This window comes from Apus apus, chromosome 16 (genome assembly GCF_020740795.1).
Source record: "Apus apus isolate bApuApu2 chromosome 16, bApuApu2.pri.cur, whole genome shotgun sequence".
NCBI lineage: Eukaryota > Metazoa > Chordata > Aves > Apodiformes > Apodidae > Apus > Apus apus.
The window spans coordinates 5,467,505-5,493,365 of record NC_067297.1 but is presented as its reverse complement, the minus strand read 5'-3'; the positions used below and the strand labels follow the sequence as shown (position 1 = coordinate 5,493,365).

Sequence of the window (25,861 nt, the reverse complement as noted above, 5' to 3'; positions counted from 1 at the left end):
TGTAACAATTCCTTAAACATGAAACCATGCACAACTTTCATAGTGAAACAGCTTTTTCTAGAATATAGGTGAAATTTTTAACAGAAAGGGTCAATCCCATTAACTTGACAAAAGACAGGTGGTAAACTCTTAGGCTAAAAACCTCCTAGAATTGCTGATAAAGTGAAACATACCATGCTATATAGTCATGGTAGCTCAGAATTACCAGAAATCCTCCAAATTATGAGAGATATTTTTACTGTGAGCTGGTGGAATTTACTGCTTTTTGAAATTCACAGTAATTATTTTAGAGGAGTGTAGGAAACCTTATGACGTAACCCTCTCCCATACTTTGATACAGTTTGAGAAAAAGAATGTAATTAAAAGGAAACATTAAAATTTAAAAGCCATAAATACTCAAAAGCTATGCAACTTGAATTTTGGTACAATCAAAATGTTACAAAAGAAAATACTAACAAAAATGCCAAATCATTCTAAATGCAGTTGCTAGCCAGAATAAACATCATTTGCTTGGCAGTTACATAGGCAATAGTTGGAATTACACAAGTAACCAAGGTTTTATTATTAACATGCATTTTTTCTCATTTCTTTAGACTCACAGTATTTGCAGTAAACTTCTCTGTAAATAATTGCATCCTGTGTGTCATGAAATGACAGTACGAGTCCCGAGGGTGAGCTTGGGCATTTACTGAGGGTTTCAGTACAACCCCACTGCCCCATCGGCTCTGGGGGTGGGGGAAAGGCCCCTGGCATGAGCAAGAGCAAGAGAAACCCTTTGAAAGCAGGAAGACATGAGAGCCCCAGGGAAACCTTGAGTGCTGTCTCTAGCAGAGGCAACTTAGGGGTACTCTTAGGGCTTTACTTCACAAGAGAGGAGCCTCTGGAAACCAAATGTGACTTTTCAAAGGCTGCTACACTGATTTTGGACTTCCGTGTCTGTAACTGTCAAAACTGAGACCTGAGAGATTAAGATCCCAGTTGTCCCACCTGAACTCGTTAGGGAATATTTACCCACTTTAGTTACTCTCATGAGTGAGCCTTCCAGTTACTGGCTGTTTCAAGTGGAGCCTCCACGACCAGATGTTCTCTTCCCAAAGCCTCTGCTGTGGCCCATCTCTTACTGCCTTTTCACCACTCCTGGCCAGCAAACATCCCCATTAACACCAGACAAGAAGTACCCCTCCTCAGAGCAGTCTAACTGACACACAAAGCAGGAACAGCAAAAATAGGCTTTGAAATTTGCTACCTCTACTTCAAGCCCAGTGAAGGGCCATATGCTTCAGAATTTGCCGATTTTTCACCTAATGAACAATATTTATTATACCAAGGAATCTGAAACAGAACACCATATGCTTTACTTACTAATAAATAATAGTGCCTAAACATTGTACCAGCTGCTTTTTGCTTTGTGCAGATTACAGCAGAGATACCCCTCAGTCCATATCATAGGAATGTCTTGCTCTTCCTGGAAAACTGTTTAGATTTTGTCTAAACTATTCTCCTTTCCCTTTCCAAAGCTCTCCCTTACCCTCCAGGTGCAAAAAATTTCTGATTTGAAACTTTCCCCTGCAATTATTTCCTGAAATATTTAATCCAGCAGTGTTAACTTTGGCCAGTTGAAGTAAATATAAGTGAGTGAAGACAAAATAGTAAAAATTTAACTCTGGTGCCTGAAGCCCAATGCCCACTGCCATACCAGCAGGCAGGAGACAGAGACACAGCAACCTGTGATGACAAAGACACATCACACACTGAACAAACAGCCCCCAGCCAGAGATGACCAGCTTCCTATCAGACCTGGTGAGTACTTGGTGGGGTATTTACATCTGTGCCATTTTTGTACACTGCTAGTGTTTCAAAGAAAAGAAAATCAGTATCTCAGTACAAACAACCATGTTGAGATATTACAGATGTTTGTTTCATGTGCTCTGCCATCCTTCTTTGTCCAATTTTTATCAATATATTAATGTTTCTTAAGTGTTTTCATTTACTGGAAAATATCTTCTTACCCTCAAACATAATTTGCTTTGATTATCTGCTGGGGGGGGAAAAAAAAAAAAGTTATATTAAATATATCCCAAATTATTTAGTGTAAGAGATGGCAGGCAGATGTTTTGAAAGGCACTGTGCAAAAGGGAAATTCCTTGCTGTTCCCTCATCTCCATCTAGGTTAAAAAACATGGATTTCCATGGGCTGCCACACTGACAGAAACCTGAGTGAAAAAACATGCTAGAAGCACCATCAGTCTATTTTTTCTTGCTCATTTCAGAGTTCTTTGTTTTTACTTTTTAGCTGCTGTGGGCAATTTCAGGAGGCTTTGACACAAAACTTGAATTGAGTTATCAGTGCCCACTAGCCAAGGGTCTGAAGGGTAGCTAGCTCAGCAGCTCTCTCTCAGGTAAGATAGATCTGGGCACAGAGGGCCTGGTCACTACTGTGGGCACAGGTCTGGGTTGCAGATAGTCTGGCCACTGTCCAGACAGCAGAGAGGCAAATAAGACCTTCCTCCTTGAAACCACTCTCCTGTGCATTAGCCCTGGCGTGGGAATGAGTTTGTTATTCGGTTGACTAATTATCAAGGAGGGGAAGGAATTATATTGGTTTCCATAGATAAAGGCTGCATTTCCTTGAGTTGGATGTAGGGAAATCACAGGAGGAATTACACTTAACACTGGGACAAGTAGAGGGAATATGCCTATCTCCAAATCTCTCAAATATATTAGATGTTTCTGGAGAATGAAAGACACATTCCAAGAACAGCCTGCAGAAGCTACAAGCTTAAGAAGATTTTGTTCTACCTCTGCAGGTCCAGTACCGGGGGCTCTTTCAGATGGTCACAATCCTGGGGATTGGTGGAACATTCCAAATTGGCTTTCAACTTTCTACCATCACCTACATGTCTCAGGTATGTAGAGACACACAAGACACACTGGTTAGTGGTGGCACTGAGTCTACATTCCTGCTTTCTGGCAATCTGCAAGGGTTTAATCACAGTATTCTCCTCTCACAATTCTTTCCCATTACTATGCTATCATGTAAAGCAGAACGTGCCAAAGTGTTGAAAACATAAGAAAACAGAGGGGCCTGCAAACTGTTGTTTGTATAAGTGCTTCTCATAAAACACAGATTGACTGGGTTGGCATTTGTCTCCCCTATAAACCTACAGCACGTGCCTACTTCAGTGGTCTCATTTGACACCATTCTTTACTACAAGCCATGCCTCTGTTCCTCAGATTTCAAAGACAAAAAAACAAGGAATGGCAAAATGAACACAACATATGCTATTACACTGTCTATTAGCTCATTATATGAAATAGTGACTTCAGCTGAAGCAACAAAATTATTATCTAAATATAATAAAATAAATGCACTGGAGTCACAGTTTTTGTTTTTTGTTGTGGTTTTTTTTTCCTGTCTCAGCATGTTAAGGCCTTCATTAATGAAACTTGGCTGGAGCGATATGGCTACCCCATCCATCAGGATAACCTCTTGTTCCTATGGTCTATCACTGTGTCCATCTATGGTATAGGAGGTCTTTTGGGTTCTTCAGCAAGTAGATACCTGACTGTCAAGTATGGCAAGTATGTATGTTTGAAGACAACCTGTCAATTCATCTTAGCTTAAGGAAATGACAGCTGAGGTTTTAAACATGAGACAGACTTTCAGGCTTAGCCATGGCTGTCCCACAGCCAGTTTATCAGTGGTGTCAACAGATGTGGCTGATTTTTGACCTTGTCCTGAGGCACAAGCTAATCAACTGTGCTGCCAGCCAGTCACACCAGAGGCAGTTACTCAAGTTGGGTTAGTCTCAGCCAGGAGGGAAAGCAGCCTTTCCTGTTTGAAGACAGAATGTGTTTCTTGGAGGTGCTACTCAAACTATAGCAGCATTGAGATGCTGCTAAATGCTACATCAATGTGTTTCATTATGGTTTTTCAAATGTGGAAAAACCTTTAAGACTTTTCTCCTCTGCAAAACCCAGAAGTGTTCCCAAACTCCCAGGGCACACTCTGAGTCCAGAGTACTCAGTGCCAACAGTGTGGAAGGGCTTATTTTGTCATGGACCACCTATGTAGAATTTCACAAAACTAGCAAGATAATTTCACCCAGGACATCCTACATGCCAGGATCTTAAATGCCATTTCTGTTCTGATTTAAAAAAAAAAAAAAAAAAAATTATTATTATTTTTACTTTCTTGTGCTTACAGAAAGAAATGTCTCCTGTTCAACAATCTGCTCATGATAGTGGGAGCATCGGTCATGGGCTGCTGTAAAACAGCCCAGTCTTTTGAGATGATTCTAGTTGGACGCTTCATGTGTGGAATAAGCGCAGGTAAGTGATTTCTCCCACAGGTCTGAAGGCTCTCCCAAAATTTTACGTCTTTATTCAATATAAATAATCACCCTCCACTAAGAAAATAAAAGATTAAAGTCAGTGATCCCTTGCCAGATCTTCTACAACACCCAGTAATAAAGAAAACAGTTGCTACTAATTTCACTGATATGAAACGAAATTCAACTTTCCCAAGGGCACAAATACTTAAAGCTGTCAGGAATGTTTTGATACAGTATGAAACAAGTTTGGTTTTTTTCTGGTGGAAAAATATGTATAATGTTATCTTAATTTTGGTTAACAGTACTGGAAATTATCTGATAAATGGTTTAAAGCTAGTCTTCTCATAAGGCTCCAGAGAACTAGGCTGTTGAAGGCCATGGCCATTTAATCTTGACTGAACATATTTCAGGGGTGTTCTAGAAGAATATTCAAACTGTTTGAAAGCAGGAACTCCTTGAGGTTCGTAACAGAGCTGGGCATAACCAAGCAAAATTACTCCTGGCAGGTAGACCATGTGCAGCGGAAACATCCTGCGCTGGTATCAGAGTGCCTTGCATTTTTCTTCTCCACAAAAAGTTGCTTTCCATTCAGTTTGGAAATTCACAGGGATACCTATTTTTACTTATCTCATTAGAAATTAATATTTATTTTTCAAATAACCATATTTTGTACATTGCTTCTTTGACATACACTTGTATTGAAGAACAAGTGGTATTTTGAGAACTACCCACACACTTACCCTGCTCTGATCTAGACCCTGTATCATGTCTCATGCAAAGATCTAGTTTCTGTCAAAGAGATTGCACATTTCCATCGCTTTTCCATCATGTAAAGACAGAAGAAGAAGATGTTGCTTTCAAAACAAATAAAGGGGGCTGTGACTAACATATCAGGAAAAAGCTCGTTTCCAGGCTAGTTTTCAGAATATCTGAGATATTAAGTACTTCATAATAGCTGGAAAACATGAGCTCTGCCTGAAATTATCAAAATTATTGCTGGAAATTAAATACTTGTGTCTCCCTCCAAGTCATGTACAAACCAACATTGAATACAATACTCTATGGTTTAATCTGCTATGGATCTACCATGCAACTCTTCAGTAGCATCAGGTCAGAAAAGGCTGAGATTATGTGGGTTAACTGCAAGCAATTTAAATATTACTACAGGGTGTTCAGTTATTCAGCACTTGCATACTCTGTGCCCTTTAAGGTACATTAAGGCTCACAAGAGACAGTCTGATGAGGTTACACCTACACCCCAAGGAGAAAACTGTACTTTACTGAAGATCATGAAACTGTACAGTGCAAAAAGGACAGGAACCAAATACTTTTGTAGAAAAGCTTAGAAAATCCAATCCTGAAAAATCGCATAAGTGGATTGAGGTATAAGAAATGATTTGGTGCATGAGGTAACCATATTCCATAATGGCTGATTATTTACAGGTAATTAATGAATTAATTCCTTCTTCTCTCCCGTATTTCTCTCCTCACCTCAAGGTCTTTGTGTTCCTCTGCACCACCAATACGTTGGGGAAATTTCCCCTAAGAAGCTACGTGGATTTGCAAATTCCACTTCCGCTTTCTTTTGGTCACTGGGAAAAGCCGTAGGGCAAATTTCAGGACAAAGGTATCACACAATTGATTTCCCACCCAATTCATTTCTGGATCCCCTCTACCTTTTGCTTTTTCCTCTGCTTTTCCATCCGTTCCTTTCTCTCCTCAAAATCAATGCAATGAACATTCTACACACACATTTTATCCCCTCCAGGGAGCTGCTGGGCAGCCAGTCCCTATGGCCCATGCTAATGGCCTCGTGTGGATTTCCAGCACTGGTCCAGCTGGTCACTCTGCCATTCTTCCCTGAGTCCCCCCCATATCTCCTCATGCGTAAAGGAGACCCAGAAGGCTGCAAAAAAGGTAACCTGTTCCTCGCTTGGCTTTCAGTTGGTTTGTGATGTTTGCTCTCCCCATTTGGAAAAAATTTCTCCTTGCTCATTTCTAAGATGTCTCTGTGAATACCTACTAAGTATATTTTCGTTGCATTCCTCAGAACATGAAACTACTCGCTACAGCTCTGTACTACAAAATCTTATACATTCAGCTAACACCACCTGAGCAGCCAGTCTAGTAATAAATGCTAAATGATAAATGCTAAATGATAGATGATAAATGGCTGTTTGCACTGCAGGGCTCCATAGGGCACCCCTCAGCTCTGGTTGTTGTCTGTGTACCCTGAGAGAAAGCAGGAGAAAAGTGGCCCCCTGGGCAGGGAGGGAGTCATTGTTCACCTCACTAGGCCTTTCTGTAAGAACAGGTCCCTCTGTGCCGAAGGATACCAGGGCTCTGGAGCACACTGTAGGATATCTCTGCCTCACACCACAGCCACAGCCCATGCAACCTATGCTGGCAGACACTAGTATTATCTATTCAATAAATTCCTTAGGCAACAAGTAGCAGAGACAAATTAACATGGCAGGTCTCGCTTTCCTTCTCCACAGCCGTAAGGCAGCTTTGGGGTGAAGGCCATCACCAAGCAGAGATTGATGACATCATGAAAGAGAAAGCAACAATGAAAAACACCAAGATCCTGAGTGTCCTGGAGCTAATCAAAGAACCAGCTTTCCGTTGGCAGCTGTATACGATAATTGTTCTGACCTCCACAGTTCAGCTATGTGGCATCAATGCAGTTGAGTGCACTTCCCCCTTAAAGTCTCAAAGACTTATTGACAATGTTAAAGGAGACATCATGGCTCCCAGGAGCTCCCTCCGTTTTTCTCAGGCTTCTCAGCCCACAACTTGTTGCCTGCCAATTTCCCTTACAGGAGCAGCAGCAGCAATCTGCAAGTCTTGGCCAGGCTCTTCATATGACACCCCTTTGCCCAGCTCTTGGTCCTTGCTGGAGTTACCTTCCTTGGTAGTAAGGCTTATTTAACAGCCACCTTTGGAAGCTGCTCCAAGGCCCCAGAACACACACTTACAAATGAGCAAAATCCATCATTAAGTTTTGTGTTACTGTTCCCTGCAACTGTTGCTATTTGGCCCCCTTTCCACCCTCAGGCTGGCAGGGTGCTCACTCAACATTAAAAGCCGACCAACGAGTGTACTCACTGCTCTGGCAGGTTCTGCAGTTCTCTACCTCTTCCTCAAGCAGCGCTCTTCTAGGATCGTTTCGAAGCCACAGCGTTGCAATTGCCTGCATGATTTTTCGACCTCTAACATCACGATGCATCATCTGTAAAGGAAATGCACAGCTGAGTCTAACACAGCTTCAACTGAAATCTTTATCATCCCAGCATATCTCCAAATGGTAGCAGAGATATTTGGGGGGGGGGAAAAAAAAAAAAAAGGTGCTTGTTTTAACTCCCAAGACTCCATAACCCATGTTCTTTCTTGAGAAAGAAGAGTATATCCTATAATGACGTTTTTGGATGGACTCCAGAAGGAATGATATATCTGCCTGTTTCTGAAAGCACTTAAATCAGGACTCTGCAAACCTAACTATATTGCAGCAGCTGGAGATTCTCTGATCACAGCATTTTATCTTTTATCCAATTAATTACTTAATTACATTTTTTTATGGTTTTGCCTACCAATAAAGTGAACACTACCAAAAAGAGTGCAGAATGCTAGCTCGCTCCAAAGCTGAGCTGCATGCTCCTTAGCTAGCAGGTCCTGTCCAGGGCAGTGTCACACAGGTATGGGTAAGAAATCAGTTATTTTCTTCTCTTACTGTTTTATGTGGGTTTTTTTCAGGTTTATTTTTATACTTTTGAAGTCCTGAAGGCAGCTGGTTTTGATGAAAAAATGATCTCCTATATGACACTCTCTCTTGGACTCTCTGAACTTGTAGCTGCTGTAGTCTGTGTAAGTCACATTGCTATGGGAATGGGTCACAATTTGCCCTTCTGGCCCTGGCACCAGTGTGATTTCTGTCCTTCAGAGCTCCATCATCGAGCGACTGGGCAGGAAAGTGCTCCTAAGAGGAGGCTACTGGATCATGGGTTCACTGCTAGCTGGTATCACCGTGACTCTCTCCCTACAGGTAAGGAAACTCTTCTCACTGCAGATTTCTCCGTCTGTTCTGTTGACAACCTCTGCTCACAGGCAGAAGTATGCTGCTGAGAAAGGAAAGTCAGGCTTAAAAGGGCCAAAATAACTTCTGTGTTCACAGTTTATCCTCTGGGAGGTGAACAGCCTAAAGATCAAGCTTGTCTATACACAGGATAGTACTCTCTCTCAGGAACCACTCTTCTACTCCTGTCTTCCTTTCAACACAGTCCCCTGAGCTTAGCCAGGAGCACATAAAACATTGGGAGACCAGGCCTGACTCCTGATTTCATCAGACTGCAAGCACCAAACACTGGCCAGCAGAAACCAAAATAAACTCCTAACAGAATGTCCTTTTCTATTCATGCAGTTTTTAACAAGTAGCAACAAAACCCCAGATTCTCTGCATCATAACTTTGCTGCAGAAGATACCAGGAATGCACATATTTATAGAGGCTGGAGACCAGTTCACCTCTATAATAGTGTGTCATTGCTGTAGCTTCTTCACCAGCAAATCTCTTGGTTTATCAGTATTCATCAAGAGCTGTTCTGTAGACACACTGTATAATTAGCCTTGAAGCCAGGTGGTGGCAGCACACTTCCAGTTTTGTTTCATACATGAAGGATCTCAAACATAGGAGGAAGAAATGTTTTTCCCTAAAGAACTGAGTCTTATACATGACTTCTAAGATGTAGGAAAGTTCCTTTTCAGTATTAGTTATTGAACCTGTCACATAATAAAAGTGAAGAAAGATATGATTTGGCCTTCCCATATCTCTAAGGGTTCCCATATCTCTAAGGGTTGAGGGAAGCACTATGGGGTCAAGAAGAAAAGAGAACAGGATGGAAAAGTACTATGCAGACTTCTTTAATTGAAGGCTTCCAAGCTTGACAGCTGCTCTGCACCAGCAAACCTGCTTCTCTGCTCACCTAACAAAAACCTCACTGCTTCTTCCATGGGAAAAAGCACTCAGAGTTCTCTGCCACTTCCCCTCCACACTTTGTATTTTTTCTTAAGATGACAGTGTTGGAAAATGGGCAGCATTTCTCACCTACAGTTATCAACAGACTTCACCTGGAAGTTCTTAATGTTTCTCTGTGTTTGGGTTGTTGTTTGTTGTTGTTTTTTTTTTCCCAGGACTGGTATTTCTGGATGCCATACTGCAGCCTTTGTCTGATTATCTTGTTTGTAGTGGTCTTTGCAGTTGGGCCAGGTGAGTACTTCATTCAAAAGAAATAAAATACTCAAGTCATGTGAGTTTATTAATATGGCTAGGAAAACACTTCATAATATTGGATTACATTTAGCACAAGTAAATTTGTTTAACCTAATCTTGTAGTCATTTAAACATTGTGGGTCCAATCATTGCCAGAAACTTCAATGCCATCAGGTTTGGATTTTGCTAACAAGAGGAAAGGAAGGGAGCAAGAAGTACTCACTGGAAAAACAAAGCACAAATGGAGCAAAAGCAGATGGGTAAAAGATTTTTTTAAACACTAAGAAAAAATAAAGAAAAAGAAAAGCAAGACTTCTTTTAAATTCAGTGTTGTATAATGTTACATCTTATCCCACATAGACAGCAGTGCAGAAGACCTATTTTGGAATAATTATTTTCCTAGCATATACTATCTGCTTCTCTTTAAATATTTTTTTAAAGCCTATTCATTTTCAAAATATTTGCCTTCGTATATGTCAGGGGTGAATTATTTTCTTCAAGTTGTTGAAGTCCTGTGAGTTTGAAACATAACTGAAATGCCCAGGAAGTGAACTCAGGAAGACCACTCATGGCTAGTCTAGCAGTATCACGCTAGGAATTCTTGTTAGTAATAATATTTGTTATTCCATCCTTACACAGCTTCTTTCATAAGATATCACACTTTATCAAGTGTTAACAACTTAATTCTTGAATGTCCCAGATAAATGTATTTGAATAATTTACCATTTTAAGAAGCTGATGTGTAGCAGTTTATAAGATGCTGTAAACATTTATTTTCTAAAAAGCAGTGATAAACTCAACTATTTTGAATGCCAGTCTCTAACAGTGACATCTGTTTGCTGACTGTGTAATGGTAGTGTTCACTACAAATGTTCAAACCAAGTACATCAACTAGTAATGATTCTCATTCTCCTTTCCTTTCAGCTGGTTCCACAGTTTCTGTTAGGGTTGAAATCTTCACGCTCTCCTGCAGACCACCTGCCTTCGCCATCACTGCTGTTCTCAACTGGGTGGGCATATTTGTGATTGGAATCACCTTCCCCTTCTTTGTGGTGAGTGACTTTCCCTGGGACACTCCCCAGGGGCACGAAGCTCAAGTGGGAGCAGGAAGAAGAACAGAAAGTGATGACACTGCTGTGTCAATCTAGACATGGCATGTCAGTCAGCCTTGCCACCTGCTCTCCCCAGTCCACTTTTGCAACTGAAGGGCCCTGATTTGCCAAAGATACTTATTCAGACTGAAATATTTGTCAAAGCTCAAAATGCAAATAACTTCTTAACAAATTCAAAGTACTTTGGGACCCAAAGACAAGAACTGTGCCAAGAAAGTGGCAAAAGAAAAGATATGCTCATTTTGATCTTTTTACTTTGCTCTTCCCTGCAGGAAAGACTCAAGCACTTCTGCTTCCTCATCTCTATGGGGGTACTTTTCACTTCAGGGACAATTATCCACCTGATCCTTCCAGAAACAAAAGGAAAATCAATTGTGGAAATCACAGAAGAGTTCAATAAGCTAAACTTTAAAAAGAAACGTTTTCCAGCTCCTTCAAACCATGTCACAGAGGATTACACTTTCTGCACCAGGCTTTGACCAGCCATAAAGGAGAGTGAGACTCTCTTAACTGGAAGGAAAAAAATACACTTGTTGTCTTCTGACTGGCAAAGCTGGTCCAAACGGACTGCCAGCTTTTGTATCTGTCACTTAGAAGGTTCCCATTTTGCCAGACTAGCACCTTTCTCAAGCACTCCTCTCTGGGCAGCTTAGAAAAGGGATGATGGCTGATATTAACAGGGTAGACTCATGTGAATCATGAGCATTTTGGCTTAACTTGCCGATGTGTAAATCTAATACACACTGAAACTACATGTCAAATTTATAAACACTCTGCTGACCACAGAGAAATGGAAGACCTGTGATGCCCTCTCTCTCTATGATTTCTGAGTGTGTTTTTACAAACCTGAAATGGGAACAGTGAAGTTCTTGGCTTGCTATGTCTGGCTAGGGTTCAATCCATAACAGATTAAAGAAAAAATTTAGTGGAATGGGAGAGTAATTCTTTGTTTCTCTAGACTCAGCTGAATAATCAAGCCTTGCCAGGTTCCCATGCATAACGTCATGTCGTCCTTGTGTTGTATTTAGTTTGACAGACTTCAACCCTTTTGGATTGAAGTTTTCCATGTCAGCAGGCATCCTTGCTTTGACTTTAATTTTTGCTAACAAATTCAGCCTTTTGATTCTAAGCTCAGGCTTGTTCATTAAAAAGTATGTGGGAAAAGCTCCTATGCAATTCTTCTCAAGGAATAGTATCTTTCAGTGGCAGTGCAGCTAAAGGACAGGACTCATGGGTGGAATTCAGTTGTCATAAGCTACAAGCACATAGAGTCATTTGAGATAATCTGTGCTATCTTGCTCATCACCATCACCATCTCAAGTTGGGAGCTTCTCTTCCAGGATCAGAGTTCCCACAGGTATCTCACAGGCTGTGAATTTGGCTGCTACTTTGCCTTGTGTGACTTTTGGCTACATGGACCAAATTTACCACAGAAGCACAGCCCCAGAGTGGCACTCCTGGCTGTAATAGAGTACTTGTTGCCTTACGGTTTCTCCTAAAGACATATGTCCAGGACCTTGCTGTGTGTACAGCAGACTGCCAGCAAAAGCTCAATCACCTCCTCCAGCTGTTATACGTGCAGGGCTCCTGCCCAGGGTGTATTTCCCTATCATGACTAAGAAGTGATCACATTTTCTCATATTTCAGTGATGTGCAATCAATACAGGCTCTTCAGTTATTGTTCACTGCAAGAGTAGATGCTGATTGACAGCTGTAGGGATGACTAAATACTTTATGCCTTGAGTATTTTGTCAGACTCATAGAGCTACATAAGATTTACAGTAAAAGTAAGAAATAGGATTCTAACCTAGGGAACTTTCAAGGCATTCATTTAAGCATTTCTAACAACAATTTATGGTTTAATTTACAGTCTTTCATAGGAGTTTTGCCAGTTTTTACAAGCATGTGGTGTGCACAGAGACAAGGAAACAAAGTGAGCGAATGTGTTCAAACATCATACGCAAGTTTCCTGTCTTCCAGATTGAATGTGATAAACCATTCCCAGAGATCTCTGTTGTAGGAATGGATGCAACATAATTTTCTACACATCTATAATCAACATCTGTGCTTGAGTTCACTTACTGCAGGCTTTCAAATTGTTAATGATCTTCAAGGCAATCTGAAACTGAGTTCCTAATTCCTGTTCCTGCTGTACACAGTTAGAGGTAAAAAGAGTGTCTGAGCCTTACAGGACAGAGTGATCCTGTAAAGTACCACAGGGATTCATTTCACCAGAAACTTTTTTTGAAATATGCAAAATTATGGAACTTTTCTTTAGAAAGTGCCTAATGTTCTGCACCTTTCCCTCTATTAATGAGAGGCTCACACAGTTCCAGTAGCAAAGAAATACTATTAGGAAGAAATGAAGACAGCTAAGGTTCACAGTGGAGCACTCTATACAAATTAAAATCCAAGCTCTGGACTTACACAGTAAAATAAGTGGCTATATCTCTAATATTGCTTTAACTGGCATATTTACTTCAACTCAAAAAAATGTTATTCAAAATATTAATTTAATTGTTCATCTTAACTGCTGCTTATTTTTAATTGGAAATGTTAAATATAATAAAAATGGCAGATCATCTCATGATAAAACTTCTGGCCTCCAAAATGTTTCTTTCCCAACATCAGGATCTCCATTAGGGGCAGCTGACTCAAAAATAAACTTCTTGGTGAGCATACCCTCCCATGATTGGGGTTTTTAATTATTCTGGTCTTTAGTACAGAGGGGCACTTAAGACTTCTCACTAAAATATAATCTATGAAACCTGAAATTTCCTTAAAATCAGGAAAGCTCAATAATTTTGTAGTGTACCATATACATATAACATGATTGAAAACTATCAAACATTTGGGGACAACTACCAATACAGAAAGGGAATCTCAACATTTTGCAAAACAGAATTCTCTTCTCCTAAGCAGTCATTCTGAAAACATCCTTCATGCCTTTATAACAAAACCTGAAGTCTTTGGAAATGTAAGCAGAGTGGCACCTGGGTGCATTGTTGAAGTGAATCTCTGCTGAGCCACTTCTATGATCTCAGTTATTCATTAGACGTTATTAGGAAAGCCTTCCCCATAAGATCCTCACCAGGAAGCAGGCAGATGCCCTATGGAACATTAATGTGACAACGAAGCAGAACAGCTATTTGGAGCACAAGTCAATCTTTGCCTGCGCTCAGTGGAGCAAGAGCTGTGTTCTGGTAACAGTTTGGTCAAGGGATGAAACAGCAAAATGGTATGGTTCAAATACAGATGACTAGAGGATACCTGTAAGATAGCTGCTAACTACTTGTTAGCACTGATTATGAAACTGCATATCTAGTAATGGGGCCCTCAGCTCAGTGTAAGCAATAAAAGCACAGTAGCAGTACAGTAGCTTGTCAACACAAATGCAAAAGACAGTATGCATTAAAGACATGATGGGACGTAGACCCTTAACCTACCAAAAGTAGGAAGAGTAAAAGTTACAATATGTATAAAATATACTCAGTAGAAGTGGGTCAAGTAGAAAATAAGAAAATATGTGTAACAGGCTGCATTTGAGAAGGAAGGTCCCACCCTGGTAGCTACAAATAATTGCCTGCTTGTTTCCTCCTGCAGTATCATCTAAGCAAGGCAGGTACTTGCAGCTAACATGGCATTTCTTTCCTTTGTCAGATGCACATTATGTTGATTCAATCTTTTATGGCTTTACAGAAAGGAAATTAATTCTAAGCATCAAAGGGACAGTCTCATTTGTGCTCTAACTACAGCTTATCTGCTTGAGAACCTAATCTAGAAAAACACCTGCCTTGAACTCTCAGCACACATCAACAACAAATGTCAGCTTCATGATGGGAACCATGTAACAGGAGAAATGACCTGGTGGTGCCACATTGCAGACAGTAGCTGGAGAATCTGTGAATATTCTTTGCATGTGGTGGATTTTCTAGGAAATATGACTGCTTGTGTCCAATAAGCCCTTTAAGATTTCTTCATCCTCATCTTCTTTAACCGGAGTGTAAATGGCAAATGATAACTAAGCCCTTTACCAACTTTGTACATACAAACCCCTCTCAATTATGAAATAAGTGAAGTTAAAGCCTGAGAACTTTCTCCCTGAAGGAAGAGACATCAAAATAGCCATGGAGGTTACAGGGCAGTTTCATCACAGACACAGAAACAAATATACTGACTAATGGAAATGCCAGACACAACTGTGCATGACATTAAATCTGCCTCTCACACTAAAGGAAAATTGTCGATTATCAAATATTTAGATGCTCAAGCTGGTGTGCTACTGTAGAATTTTTAATTTTGCACCCCATTCCAAAATGATGGATCATTTAAATTCCTTTAAGTAATGATTAAGTTAGGTTGTGCTCCAGTTGCCATCACATGCAGAGAGAATAGCTCTTTCCTGTTATATGTCAAAGTCCTATAGTTCACTGTCCAAGCCACATCTAAGATTCCCAACAGATAACTTTGTCTTTACATTTCTCAGCTTATGCTGAAAACTAAACAAATTATGGCTATTGAAATCCTTTTTAAAACTGATGTCTCAGTTCCCTATTCTTGAGCACAAGACGGAGTTTATGAAGTAGACAGGTTTCCTGCATGGGAGACCATTTTGTTTACTTGGGCTAGATACAATTGCTGGTTGAAATATTTAATCCAACAATTCTAAACTTTGTACAACAGCTGAAATATGTGTAATTAACTCAAAAACCTTTGAAGTAAAATTTAACTTCAATAACATGGGACTAGTTCACTGACAGTGCTGTTGCATAATGTGAGCATTTGGTTCTTTTGGCAGGTAGTAGCTGGTAAGCAACAGGAATCAGCTCTTTCATAGGACATGGCAACCTTCTTCTCTGACCTGGTGAGTACCTGGTCACTTTTTCTCAGGGCTCTGGCTTATACAGGACAAAGCTAATAAAATACTAAAGATCTAAATTCCTTAAAGATTGTAAGCTCTTTTGGGACAGAGACCATCTTTCTCTCCTGCATTTAAACATCACTAAGAACAATGGAGCTTGAGGCCAGGAAAATTGTTTTGCATGGTCTTTTCCATGCAACAAGAAAAAATAAAATAAAACCTAACAAAAGTCCTGGTAGTTCCACCACTGGCAATGCTACTGTACTTTCGTCTTCTGAATTATTGGAAATAATACTAATTAAGCACTCTGATTAATTCCCAAATTAATTAATAGATTAACTGTACAGAAAAAGGCTAAGAAATCACTACACATAAGCTTTAAAATAAATTACTTTCCTCATTTCATTCAAAGATAATTAATACCATTCATCAAGAGTTTCCATAGTCTTAAGCAGGGGAAAAGTGATAACTATTTTTTGCTCTATTTCTCAACTGCTAGCAAGAAGCTTTAGAACTATTAAAATTGTTAATTTTTAAGTCTAGTGGGGGGAAAAAAAAAAAATTAAAAAAAAAGAGTGAGAAGGGGAGTTCTTACTTTGTTTGAATGGTTTTGTCAATTAGCAAAGCCATTGGATTTGAGACAGGATTTTTAAGGAAATTTAGACTCTTCTGGTTCATAGCTTCTTTGTTCTTGTCATATGATGATGGGAAATCCAGCTGTGGACTAATTAAGAAACAAGCTCTTGAAAGATGGACCTAAGAACCATAAAAAGGAGCATTCTTCTAAGCATCTCCCAGTCCAGCTCTATTCACACTTGCATTACTTTGTTCCTGCCTGACTGCATTTTCTACCAGCTCTCTTCATCCAGGCACTGATCTCCAAACAGTTGTGAGCTCACAAAGTTCATATCTGACATGAAAAGAACACAGAGCACAGGGTCCTGTGTACAGAGACAATGTTACTGTCCTGGTCTGTGATGTGCTGAATAAAAAAGATGAGGCAGTTAAACCCCAAAGGACACTGAACAGATTCTGATGGGGCTAAAATCACAGTTGTCCTGGGTTTGGTCTGCTAGGTACAGTCTAAGCTGTTCAAGAATAACTTCATCAGGCCTTGCAGACACTTGGGAACAGGACAGATGACCAGTGGTATCACATATCTCAAAAAGGTCTAAGTAGTTACGTGTTATGTTTTTTCCTTCTTTAAAGTTAAAATTATTTCATTCAGCAAAGCAGACAGTATATCTCAGTTCCTAATCCATGATCAAAGAAATTTTAGAAGGACAGTATCTTCCCAGCCTGTAAGATGCCAAGTCTGTCAATAATCAAGCACATACTTCCATGGTTAAATAAGTAGAAAAAATAAAATATTGAGAAAGAAGAAATTAAATCCCAAGTCAGCCAGGAAGATCTTTGTTTTAATGCAATGACAGAGGCTATTCCAACTTACTCTCTGTTAAAAAGATCTTTTAAAAGATCTTTTCTTCATTATGCTTAAAGATATGACAGTCAGATATGAAAGCAGAGAGTACAATAAAAAGTTGTTGATTTTTACTGCTGTACTTCTGTGGCATAGTATTATGGTTTGATAAACAGCAGATTGCAGACAAGGCAACTGATTCCCTCTTTCCCACATCCAGGACTGTCAGATACTGTAGGCAAACACTGAAAGCTCTACTATCAGGAACATCTTTCAAAATTCTCTCTCATTCCTGCAAGCAAAGTGGTGAATTATTACTCTTACACTAGTACTTTCTCTTGCTATGGCACTGTGACTGATGATTGCACTTTAGCAGTAAATTAGAGGGATATATGAAAAATACTTTGATCCAAGAGGACTGGAAGTAGAAGATGCAGGCTTTGAGAGGGGAAGGGCAAGTGTGGCTAAAAAGACTCTGGCTCTGCACAGATCTAGACTAATGAGAAGCTGATGGAGCATTTTATTCTTGCTTTGCAGGTTCAGTTCCGAGGATTATTTCAAATGATCTTAGTGCTGGGAATTGGTGGTAGTTTTCCATATGGCTTCCACATTTCTGTAATCAACTATCCTTCTGTGGTAAGTAGCCATCTCTCTGAGGCTGAAAACAAAAAATGGATACCCTGAACTCCCCATTCTCCCCAAAATCTCAAATTTACTGATCATTCAGCTGATACATCTGTGCCTTTTCTTTGGCTAACAGTGACATCAAATGTGTAGAGAATTTTTTCTTCTTTAAAGAACAGGATGTCACTTTCTCTCTTAAATAGTTACCACATAGCATACAAGCTTCCAAAGGAAGGCAGAAAATGTGCTTTTAGCATGCTTCATCAGGAAGCTTATTGACTGACACAAACTTGAAGATTTTGAAGTGTGATCTCAGCTAACTTGTTTTATGAAGGAAGTTAGTCTCAAAAGAAGCCTAATACTAGAACCAGAGGCTAGATCTGAAGTACAGCAGCCACATAATATGAATCTCATCGTCTTTTTCAGCACATCAGGAAGTTCATTAATGAAACCTGGATAGAGCGACATGGCTCTCCCCTTCATCCCGAGACAATCATGCTGCTGTGGTCCTTCATTGTGTCTGTTTATGGGATAGGAGGATTCTTGGGAAGCCTCTGCTGTGGCTACCTGACTACAAAATTCAGGAAGTGAGTGTTTCTTGTAACAGCTCAATAATTAGAAAGTACGGGGAAATACCAAGGTGTTTCTTGGTATTCTTGGTATTCTATGGAAGCAGCTTGATTGAACACTAAACAGATCCAGTTTGCTAGCACACCACCTCTTTCAAGTAGCAAGCAAACTTTAATCTTGTTTACCTACCCTCCTCAGTATTTCTGTAAAGGATGCATTCATCACCACATCACTGGATCAGTGTCTCTGGGAGTAGCAGGATTGTGTAACAGCCTCATGTTCTCTTCAAGATCCCCTATGACTCTCATAAAGATCCCCTAATCTCCACAAACGCCAAAAAAGGAGCTGTGTGTCTTGTGTTGTAAAGTTATGTGCAGTTGCTATAACTGCCTGGAAACCACTGTGTGGAAGCTATTCTTAACTGTTAAAGAAAAGCCAGGTTTCCACTTCCATACACTCATTCTGGGGTGATGACATTCATATCTACCCTAGAGAAAATGTGAACAGAATAGAAAAAAATAAATTGCCTGTAATACCATAAAGATACAATCAGCAGCAAAACAAATTATCCAAAAGACATCTCTGTTCTTGGCAATCCATTTTACTGAAAGTCAGTTCCAGTCTGTCTTTTCCACTGGATGGAGAAAGGATTCCTCACCAGTCAGGTCTGTTCTCAGTGCCTTGTGTGTAACACCACTAATTTCATTTGCAGAGAAATTGGCAAACATATCTGCTTGGTGTGACTCACTTACAGACCTGCTCCACAACCCACTGATCCAGAGGCCCCTCATATGGGTCTCAACAAACCATCTTAGCCTGCCTGCAATTGGGTTCTTTCCTACCAGGTAAGTGCCCCCAAGAAATTTCTTGTGGGACACTGCCTCATCCCACACTCAGAGGGTCTCTCAAGACTGGAAGGAAGATCATGCACTTCTCCCATGGGTTATTTAACATGTGATAAACCTGACTGCTGAATCACAATCTTTTAAACACAGGATCTCTGCAAATCCTTAGCGTGTGCAAGAGGACTCTTGTCTAGGCAAGCATAACAACTGAGTGCAAACCCCTTTGATTTGAGCCTTAGACATCAGGGTTATGAACATACCAGCCCACGATTCACACAGAGTGTCTTTTGAAATATGCCTCTAAAACCTCTTTCTGCCATCTCAGATCACATCAACTTAGCCAGGAGTGTCTTTAATATGAGCCATTCTAGAGTGGACTCAGAGTATTTCTGGGGAATAACCTGACATTTTCTGAGTTCTTGCCATTTAAAATTCTTGGTGACAAGCTGAGTCAGTTCTTTGATCTCTTTACCATTTATACTAAGGAAATGCTGATTAACAGTTCCAAGTGTTTAAATTCTAAGTGAAAAATATTACTGAATTTAAACCTGGATTCTGAAATTTTAAAGATTCACTTTGATTATCTAAAGTCACAATTATTTCAAAAAATGGCGGTAACATCCTTCCTGTCGCAAGATTAGTCACTCAAGTAGAAGTTTCTCATTTCACACTAGATTCTTATGGGCTTTTTCTTTGTTTTTTCTTTTCCTTTTCCCAGAAAAAAGTGCCAAATGTGCACCAACCTGATCATGCTGGTAGCTGCACTTTTAATGGCCTTCAGTAAAACAGCCAAGTCCTTTGAGATGATTCTGGCCGGACGCTTTCTCTATGGCATTGGTACAGGTATGCTCTCAAGCCACTGTGAAGCACAAGCATCCTTGCTGTCACCAGATTGTCCATACAGTTATTGCCATTCTTGGGCAATGATTTTTAAGTATAATATACTGGGGCGCTTAATAGAAGTGAGAGACATCATCCCTTATGCAATCAATTTTAAATCGAATACCAGGTGAATGGAAACAATGTATGAAACAGTCAGAAATGTAAACTTTTCTAAATATTTTAACAGTCATTTATCCTCTTCTGTGTTAAAGGTTTTTCTCTCAATATACATCCTCAATATGTAGGAGAGATCTCACCGAAGAAGCTGCGTGGATTTACCAACTCCACAGTTGCTGTTTTTCTGACACTGGGAAAACTCACAGGACAGGTTATTGGCCTACGGTAAAATCTGCAATTCGTGTATCTCTCTAGGTTACACTACTAGTAGAAATCTTCCTATAACTTTACCCTATCACCTAGGGACTGAGAAACCCATTAATCTTCCCCGGAACAGGCTTTCTCTTATGTCAGAAGAAAAGTCTGGATCATACTTGAGGCAAACATATAGTTTTAAATATAGGAGCAATCAAAATTAATTACTCATCATCTCATATCTTCTTATTTCCACACCCTTTCTATTAGGGGATTTCCCTTCAAAGTTGTATATACTTACATGAAAAATCTTAGGCAAGATATTCTGTTCCTAAGTCACACAGTGGTCAAATAATTCTCATCATCTCCCTAGACATTATTTTGGATCCTGCTGATATTCAGAAAGTTTTTCAAAATGCCAAACAATTTTGAGATTGTCTGAAATAAAAATAGCCAAATTTATGAAATTTGCCAAATTACCAATTCAAGTGTTTGCACCACTGCACCCTTGAATGGAATTTGAGCAATCCACATCCCTCTGAAAAACTTTTTGAACATTCATTCCATTATTTCAGCATAATTTTGTTTCACATACACTTTCCAGGGAGATTTTAGGAAGTGAAACTCTGTGGCCGTGGTTGTTAGCATCTAGTGGACTTTCAGCATTGGTTCAACTGGTTACCCTCCCATTTTTCCCTGATTCACCATCCTACCTCCTGATACAGAAGGGTAATGAGGAAGCCTGCAGGAAAGGTAGAGTGTCTGCTTTCCTCACTTCACTTCCTTTGATATGTCAGTGACAGCCTCTGCAGAAGAGAAGAAAGCAGGGCAGAGCTGTATGGCCCAGGACAGTGCCATGGAGTCCTAGCAGAGGCATTTCTAAATAAAACAGCTGAGGTTCCTATGACAACACATCTGCACTAACCTGGGACCTCACTCAGCCTAATTTAATCAGTTAAGACAAGAAAGATAGGCATATGTTAGCATGTCTAACATTTCCCACTTTGGTGAGCACTACTTTCTTTCTTGAACGGAAATGGTTCAGGCAGCTCTTTTTTATTGAGTCAAATGTATTTCAGTGTTTTTTGTATTTTGTTTATAATCAAGTCAACTCAGCATTAGAAAGATGCTATACTGACAAGCAGCAAGACAAAATTCTTCCATTTGCCTGCGGCCCCAGAAGCAGCCAGATGGCAGAAACAGACAGCACCAACACCACCCCCTACACCAATGGACAAGCAGACTAAAGGGTTTAACATAACCTCTGGTGATGGAGCTACCCTGGCAGAATGATCCACTCCTCTCTTCCTCCCCAACAGCCATCAGGAAGCTCTGGGGGGAAGGAGACCATCAAGCAGAAATTGATGACATTATGAAGGAGAAGGCTGCAGTGACAAGTACAAAATCCTTGCGTGTTCTTGAAGTAATAAAAGAACGATCTCTGCGCTGGCAACTGTACATTTTGATGACTGCCATGACCACCTTACAGCTCTGTGGAATCAATGCAGTTGAGTGTTCTCTCTATCCCCAAAACGAGACAGCTCTGGGCAGCATTACAAACCCCTCTCAGTCAGTGTTACTACATGAGCTTACAACTGCAACACAATCATAACACTTTTTTCACAGGTGCATTTCCTCTCTGCATTTTTCAGATATATTTCTATTCTTTTGAAGTATTCCGCACAGCCAAGTTTGAAGAATACCTTATCCCATACGTGTCCCTTGGAGTGGGGTTGTGTGAATGCTTATCCTCTATACTGTGTGTAAGTCTTTTCAGGCTTCAGTTTGAAGGAAAATTTTAATGTGGGCAACAATTGTACTTTTTCTTACTTATAAGTGGGCTTTGGAAAGATTTGCATAACCTAAGACACATCTTCCTGTTTCTGCAAAGCCACAGACAGGATCAAAGGCAGATCTTTTCCCAAATTATTTGCACGACTGTATGTCTTTAGACACACTTTTGTTCTGTAAAATAATTTTCTGATGTTCTGGATTAGATGTGTGTATGCATGTCTGCACTTTTTTGATATATACCAGCAAGTAAGAAAGGGAACTGTCTAACAACAGCCTAGGGTTGACTAATAAAGATAGCTTAATTAATAATGAACAAGCTTTGAAGAAGCTAATAAAATTAATTAGGAATTAAGAGACTCTCAAATGACCTTGACTTCTGGCTATTATTAAGAGACATCTTCTGCAAAAAACACGTGGAAAAGGAAGGAAATCTTTAATTTGAGAACTGGGACTTATGACCTGTGCTTTCTGCTTTTCAGAGCACCCTCATAGACCGATTTGGGAGGAAGGTGCTGCTGTTGGGAGGATACACACTGATGTGTTCTGTGCTGGCACTCCTCACCACAACCCTGTCACTGCAGGTAAAGGGGCAGCAGCCTTCGGGCTACTCACCCAGCATCAGTCCACCTCTCTGGTCCTGCCTCACAGGACACATACAAAAATTTGAGTCGCTGGCAGAAAACACAGAGCTTTGCTATTCTGTCGTGTGTCTAACGGTTTGATATTGCTGGTTTCTTACTTCTAGCATCAGTTTTTCTGGATGCATTACTTCAGTGTTATCTTGATCTTCCTATTTGTTATCTTCTACGGAATTGGACCATGTGAGTACATCAATGACAATACTGGGAGAGGAAGAACTGACTAGTCCCATAGTAAAAATTTCTGGAAAACAAGGAAAGTTGGGAAAATACGTACAAGTGGGAGACAGGAAAAGGATACTGACATCTCAAATTTTATTGCTGATCGCGGAATCTAAATAATTTAAAATTCAGTATAATCTGCTCCAGATGGTTTGAGATAGAAATTCAGAACCATTTTTAAAATGCTGAGCTAAAAACAGGACTCTAGGCATTGACGGGTATATTACAGTCATCACATCAATTAACTTAGCAAGTTAAGCTTTATGCCTACATGCTTCAGGTGGAACTGACCACAGGAGCCAAAAGGAGAGCTGGTTTTATAAATGACTGAGCTAATAATGGCTACCAGTGCAATATGGAACTGCACAGATCCACTGGCACCAGAAAAAGGATTCCAGTATGTAGGAGGGAAATCTAAATTAACAGCGGAAGTCCTAAATGAACAGCTGTATCCCTTTCTGGAATCAAGGTCTTTCACCCTCACAGCAGAGGCCACCTGCCAGCAGATCACCTATTCTGTCTGTCTGTTATTTTCTGCCACTGCCATCGAGAGGATCTTTGGCAGGAACATGGAAACAAGTATACCTGGTTTGTGTTTTGCTTTTCTTTTTTCAGCTGGAGCCACTATATCTATCATGGTTGAAATCTTCAGCCAGTCATACAGACCATCAGCCTTTTTGATTGTTGGCTGCATCAACTGGATGGGACTTTTTGTACTTGGGATGATTTTTCCATTGATTGTTGTAAGTAACTCTTAACAGGATCCTTCCCTCCAGGCTATTCCACTGCCGAATGCTGACAGGAAGCACAGTGATAGCAATACATGGCAATGACATGCAAAGCATAGAGCTCTGTCCAGTACCAAACCTGCTCAGGAATCCTCCAAGCCTGTCAGAGGAGCAGCAATGGACTCAAGTCCAGCAGGGCCAGCAGAAACCCCTAGTTTGATACCCGTGCTGGCTTGTGTATTGAGAACAACTTTGAATTTTAATTACTAAGACACAGACTTGTTCCCAAGGTCAGGGAAACAGAAGTGAGATTCTTATTTTCCTCATGGTGTCTCCTATGTCTGCTTGCAGGATAACCTTGGACCTTTCTGCTTCCTTATCTTTTTGGGAATCCTTGCTTTATCAGCAATTTTCATCTACCTGTATCTACCTGAGACCAAGGGAAAGTCAATCATGGAAATAAAAGCAGAGTTCAACAAGCTGAACTTTGGGAAAAAAGAAACCTCAGTCACTGAAAATAACCTTCCTAAGGAACAGTTTTTCTGCACCAAGCTCTGAACGTCCAGAGGAGAAATTTGCATCTCTTAGAAAAGACAGGAAACATTGTTTCAATGGAACTAAAAAGAAAACATTAAAAACAGACTGCAAGCTTGTGCCTTACTCCTTTTTTCTTTTTTTATTTTCCTTTTTTTTTTTTTTAATATAGAAATGAAATTCATTATGCTAGAGTTTTATTTCTTGCTGATACCTAAAAATTTACAGGAAATTTCACCACTCAGTTTTAATATCTACTGGATATAAAGAGACATTTTTTCCTTAAAAACAACAACAACAAAACAGAAAAAAAAAACCACAAAAAACTCACAAAACAAAGACAAACAAACAAACAAAAAACAACAACCACCACCACTTTTATGCCAGTCTACCTTATGAAATTTTAAAACATTTTGTTAAAAGTGTGTAGGCCCCAAATCCTGTTAGAAGAACAGACATGCAGGCTCTGCTCACAGCCCTGGGCCCACAACCCTGGGCCTCAGTTGGTGTCCCCTGTTCTCAAGAGCCCTGCTCCTTGCTGCAGGTACCTGAACACCTCGTTACTGAGCTTTCCTAGACAAGGCCTCATCAGCTCTAAGCACCTCAGGATCAGGAAGCTGCTGACAAACTGTTCAGAGGACACTATCACAAATATGAAGGAAAAAGCAAAATAATTTAGGAAGACAAACCAAGGGGAGGAAGGATTAAGAAAGCTAAATGATCACCAGCCATGAGGCTGCGTAAACACAGAGGTCTAAAATATTTGACTAGCAGGCTGGCAGAGGAAAAACTAGATAGGGTGACTGGGCAGATATAGATTCAAAACTTAGCACCATCAATTAGGAAAAAAGGTTCTAGTCATAACAACAGAAAAAAATATTGAAAATTAAATTGTACTGTGCAACAATCCTTCTGGAGATGAAATGGAAATCTCTGTGGAGTAACTCCAGGCAGAGAGAAGGACCTGCCAGAGATGTTACTGTATGCAAAAGAAGTGACATGGCTGCTCTAAAGCACAATCCCAAGAGCATCTGTGGTGTCTGAGGATCTGATTTCCAACCTGGTACATCAGCTTCTGGGAATTACATCAGATGTTTTCAGAGAAGTAAGAGTTTGTTTTGGAAATCTTTTTCCTGTTATGTAAGCAAGCTGCAACTAACCAGGGATTATTGTACCCAGCAGGAAAAAGAGGCTGTGGATTTCATTGGAAATACAGTCTAAGTTTTTCCAAATGACCACTAACAAGTATAGGATGAATTCTGACTAAATGCTTCTGATCACGCCACCTGTTTTCAACCAATCACTGAAGATTAATCAATATTACAAACAGCAGCTCCTCACCATAATGATAGACCTGCCACTTGGGTTTGTTTTTAATATTTTTACATAGGAAACATGCCCTGAAAAGGCTGTTTGTACAAAGTAAAATGAAATATTTATGGATTTTTTTTTCAGGATTCTCATTATTTTCAGAATGCCTGGGATACAGGAGACACAATCAACTAACACAGGCTGTAGATTAACATTGGTACATAGTAATTCATCTCCTGACTTTTTATTTGCTGTTTTTTTTACAGCAAGGGTCTACAGTAAATGAACTGACTTAAAATCAACTTACACCATACAACTCATTTAAGCATGTTCATACTGAGGTTTCCACCATTTAAAATTATTTGTTTAAATTACACTGTTACAGTACAAGCTTTTAGCACGAGCTACAG

At 40.0% G+C, this 25,861-nt stretch overlaps 2 protein-coding genes across 4 annotated transcripts; both read left to right on the top strand.

The window, feature by feature from the left end:
* The first annotated feature begins 1,604 nt into the window (after positions 1 to 1,604).
* On the top strand, positions 1,605 to 13,305 carry LOC127391238 (solute carrier family 2, facilitated glucose transporter member 11-like). The gene is made up of 12 exons (XM_051633716.1): positions 1,605 to 1,800; positions 2,808 to 2,906; positions 3,422 to 3,582; positions 4,208 to 4,332; positions 5,832 to 5,961; positions 6,103 to 6,251; positions 6,833 to 7,020; positions 8,088 to 8,198; positions 8,275 to 8,376; positions 9,520 to 9,595; positions 10,523 to 10,650; positions 10,983 to 13,305. The coding sequence occupies exons 1-12, from the start codon at positions 1,777 to 1,779 to the stop codon at positions 11,187 to 11,189; spliced, it is 1,500 nt and encodes a 499-aa protein (XP_051489676.1). The 5' UTR covers positions 1,605 to 1,776; the 3' UTR covers positions 11,190 to 13,305.
* An 85-nt stretch (positions 13,306 to 13,390) lies between these two features.
* On the top strand, positions 13,391 to 24,259 carry LOC127391237 (solute carrier family 2, facilitated glucose transporter member 11-like). 3 transcript variants are annotated; one of them, XM_051633714.1, is made up of 12 exons: positions 13,391 to 15,574; positions 17,529 to 17,627; positions 18,042 to 18,202; positions 19,749 to 19,873; positions 20,125 to 20,254; positions 20,829 to 20,977; positions 21,544 to 21,731; positions 21,877 to 21,987; positions 22,498 to 22,599; positions 22,764 to 22,839; positions 23,494 to 23,621; positions 23,958 to 24,259. In XM_051633714.1, exons 1-12 carry the CDS (start codon positions 15,551 to 15,553, stop codon positions 24,162 to 24,164), a joined length of 1,500 nt encoding a protein of 499 aa, XP_051489674.1. In that variant the 5' UTR covers positions 13,391 to 15,550; the 3' UTR covers positions 24,165 to 24,259. The 3 variants fall into 3 exon arrangements, with proteins under 3 accessions (XP_051489674.1, XP_051489673.1, XP_051489675.1); XM_051633713.1 differs by lacking the exon at positions 13,391 to 15,574 and having other exon boundaries at positions 17,502 to 17,627; XM_051633715.1 differs by lacking the exons at positions 13,391 to 15,574; positions 17,529 to 17,627 and adding an exon at positions 18,898 to 19,030 and having other exon boundaries at positions 18,113 to 18,202.
* Positions 24,260 to 25,861: the final 1,602 nt, after the last annotated feature.

Bases quoted from the DNA above. Each gene is read 5' to 3' on its own strand.
- LOC127391238 (XM_051633716.1), top strand. From the start codon at position 1,777: ATGACCAGCTTCCTATCAGACCTG. The intron at 4,333-5,831 runs GTAAGTGATTTC...CCTCACCTCAAG, and splicing joins CATGTGTGGAATAAGCGCAG to GTCTTTGTGTTCCTCTGCAC. The intron at 9,596-10,522 runs GTGAGTACTTCA...CTTTCCTTTCAG, and splicing joins GGTCTTTGCAGTTGGGCCAG to CTGGTTCCACAGTTTCTGTT.
- LOC127391237 (XM_051633713.1), top strand. From the start codon at position 17,502: ATGGAGCATTTTATTCTTGCTTTGCAGGTTCAGTTCCGAGGATTATTT. The intron at 22,600-22,763 runs GTAAAGGGGCAG...TCTTACTTCTAG, and splicing joins CCACAACCCTGTCACTGCAG to CATCAGTTTTTCTGGATGCA. The intron at 23,622-23,957 runs GTAAGTAACTCT...GTCTGCTTGCAG, and splicing joins TGATTTTTCCATTGATTGTT to GATAACCTTGGACCTTTCTG.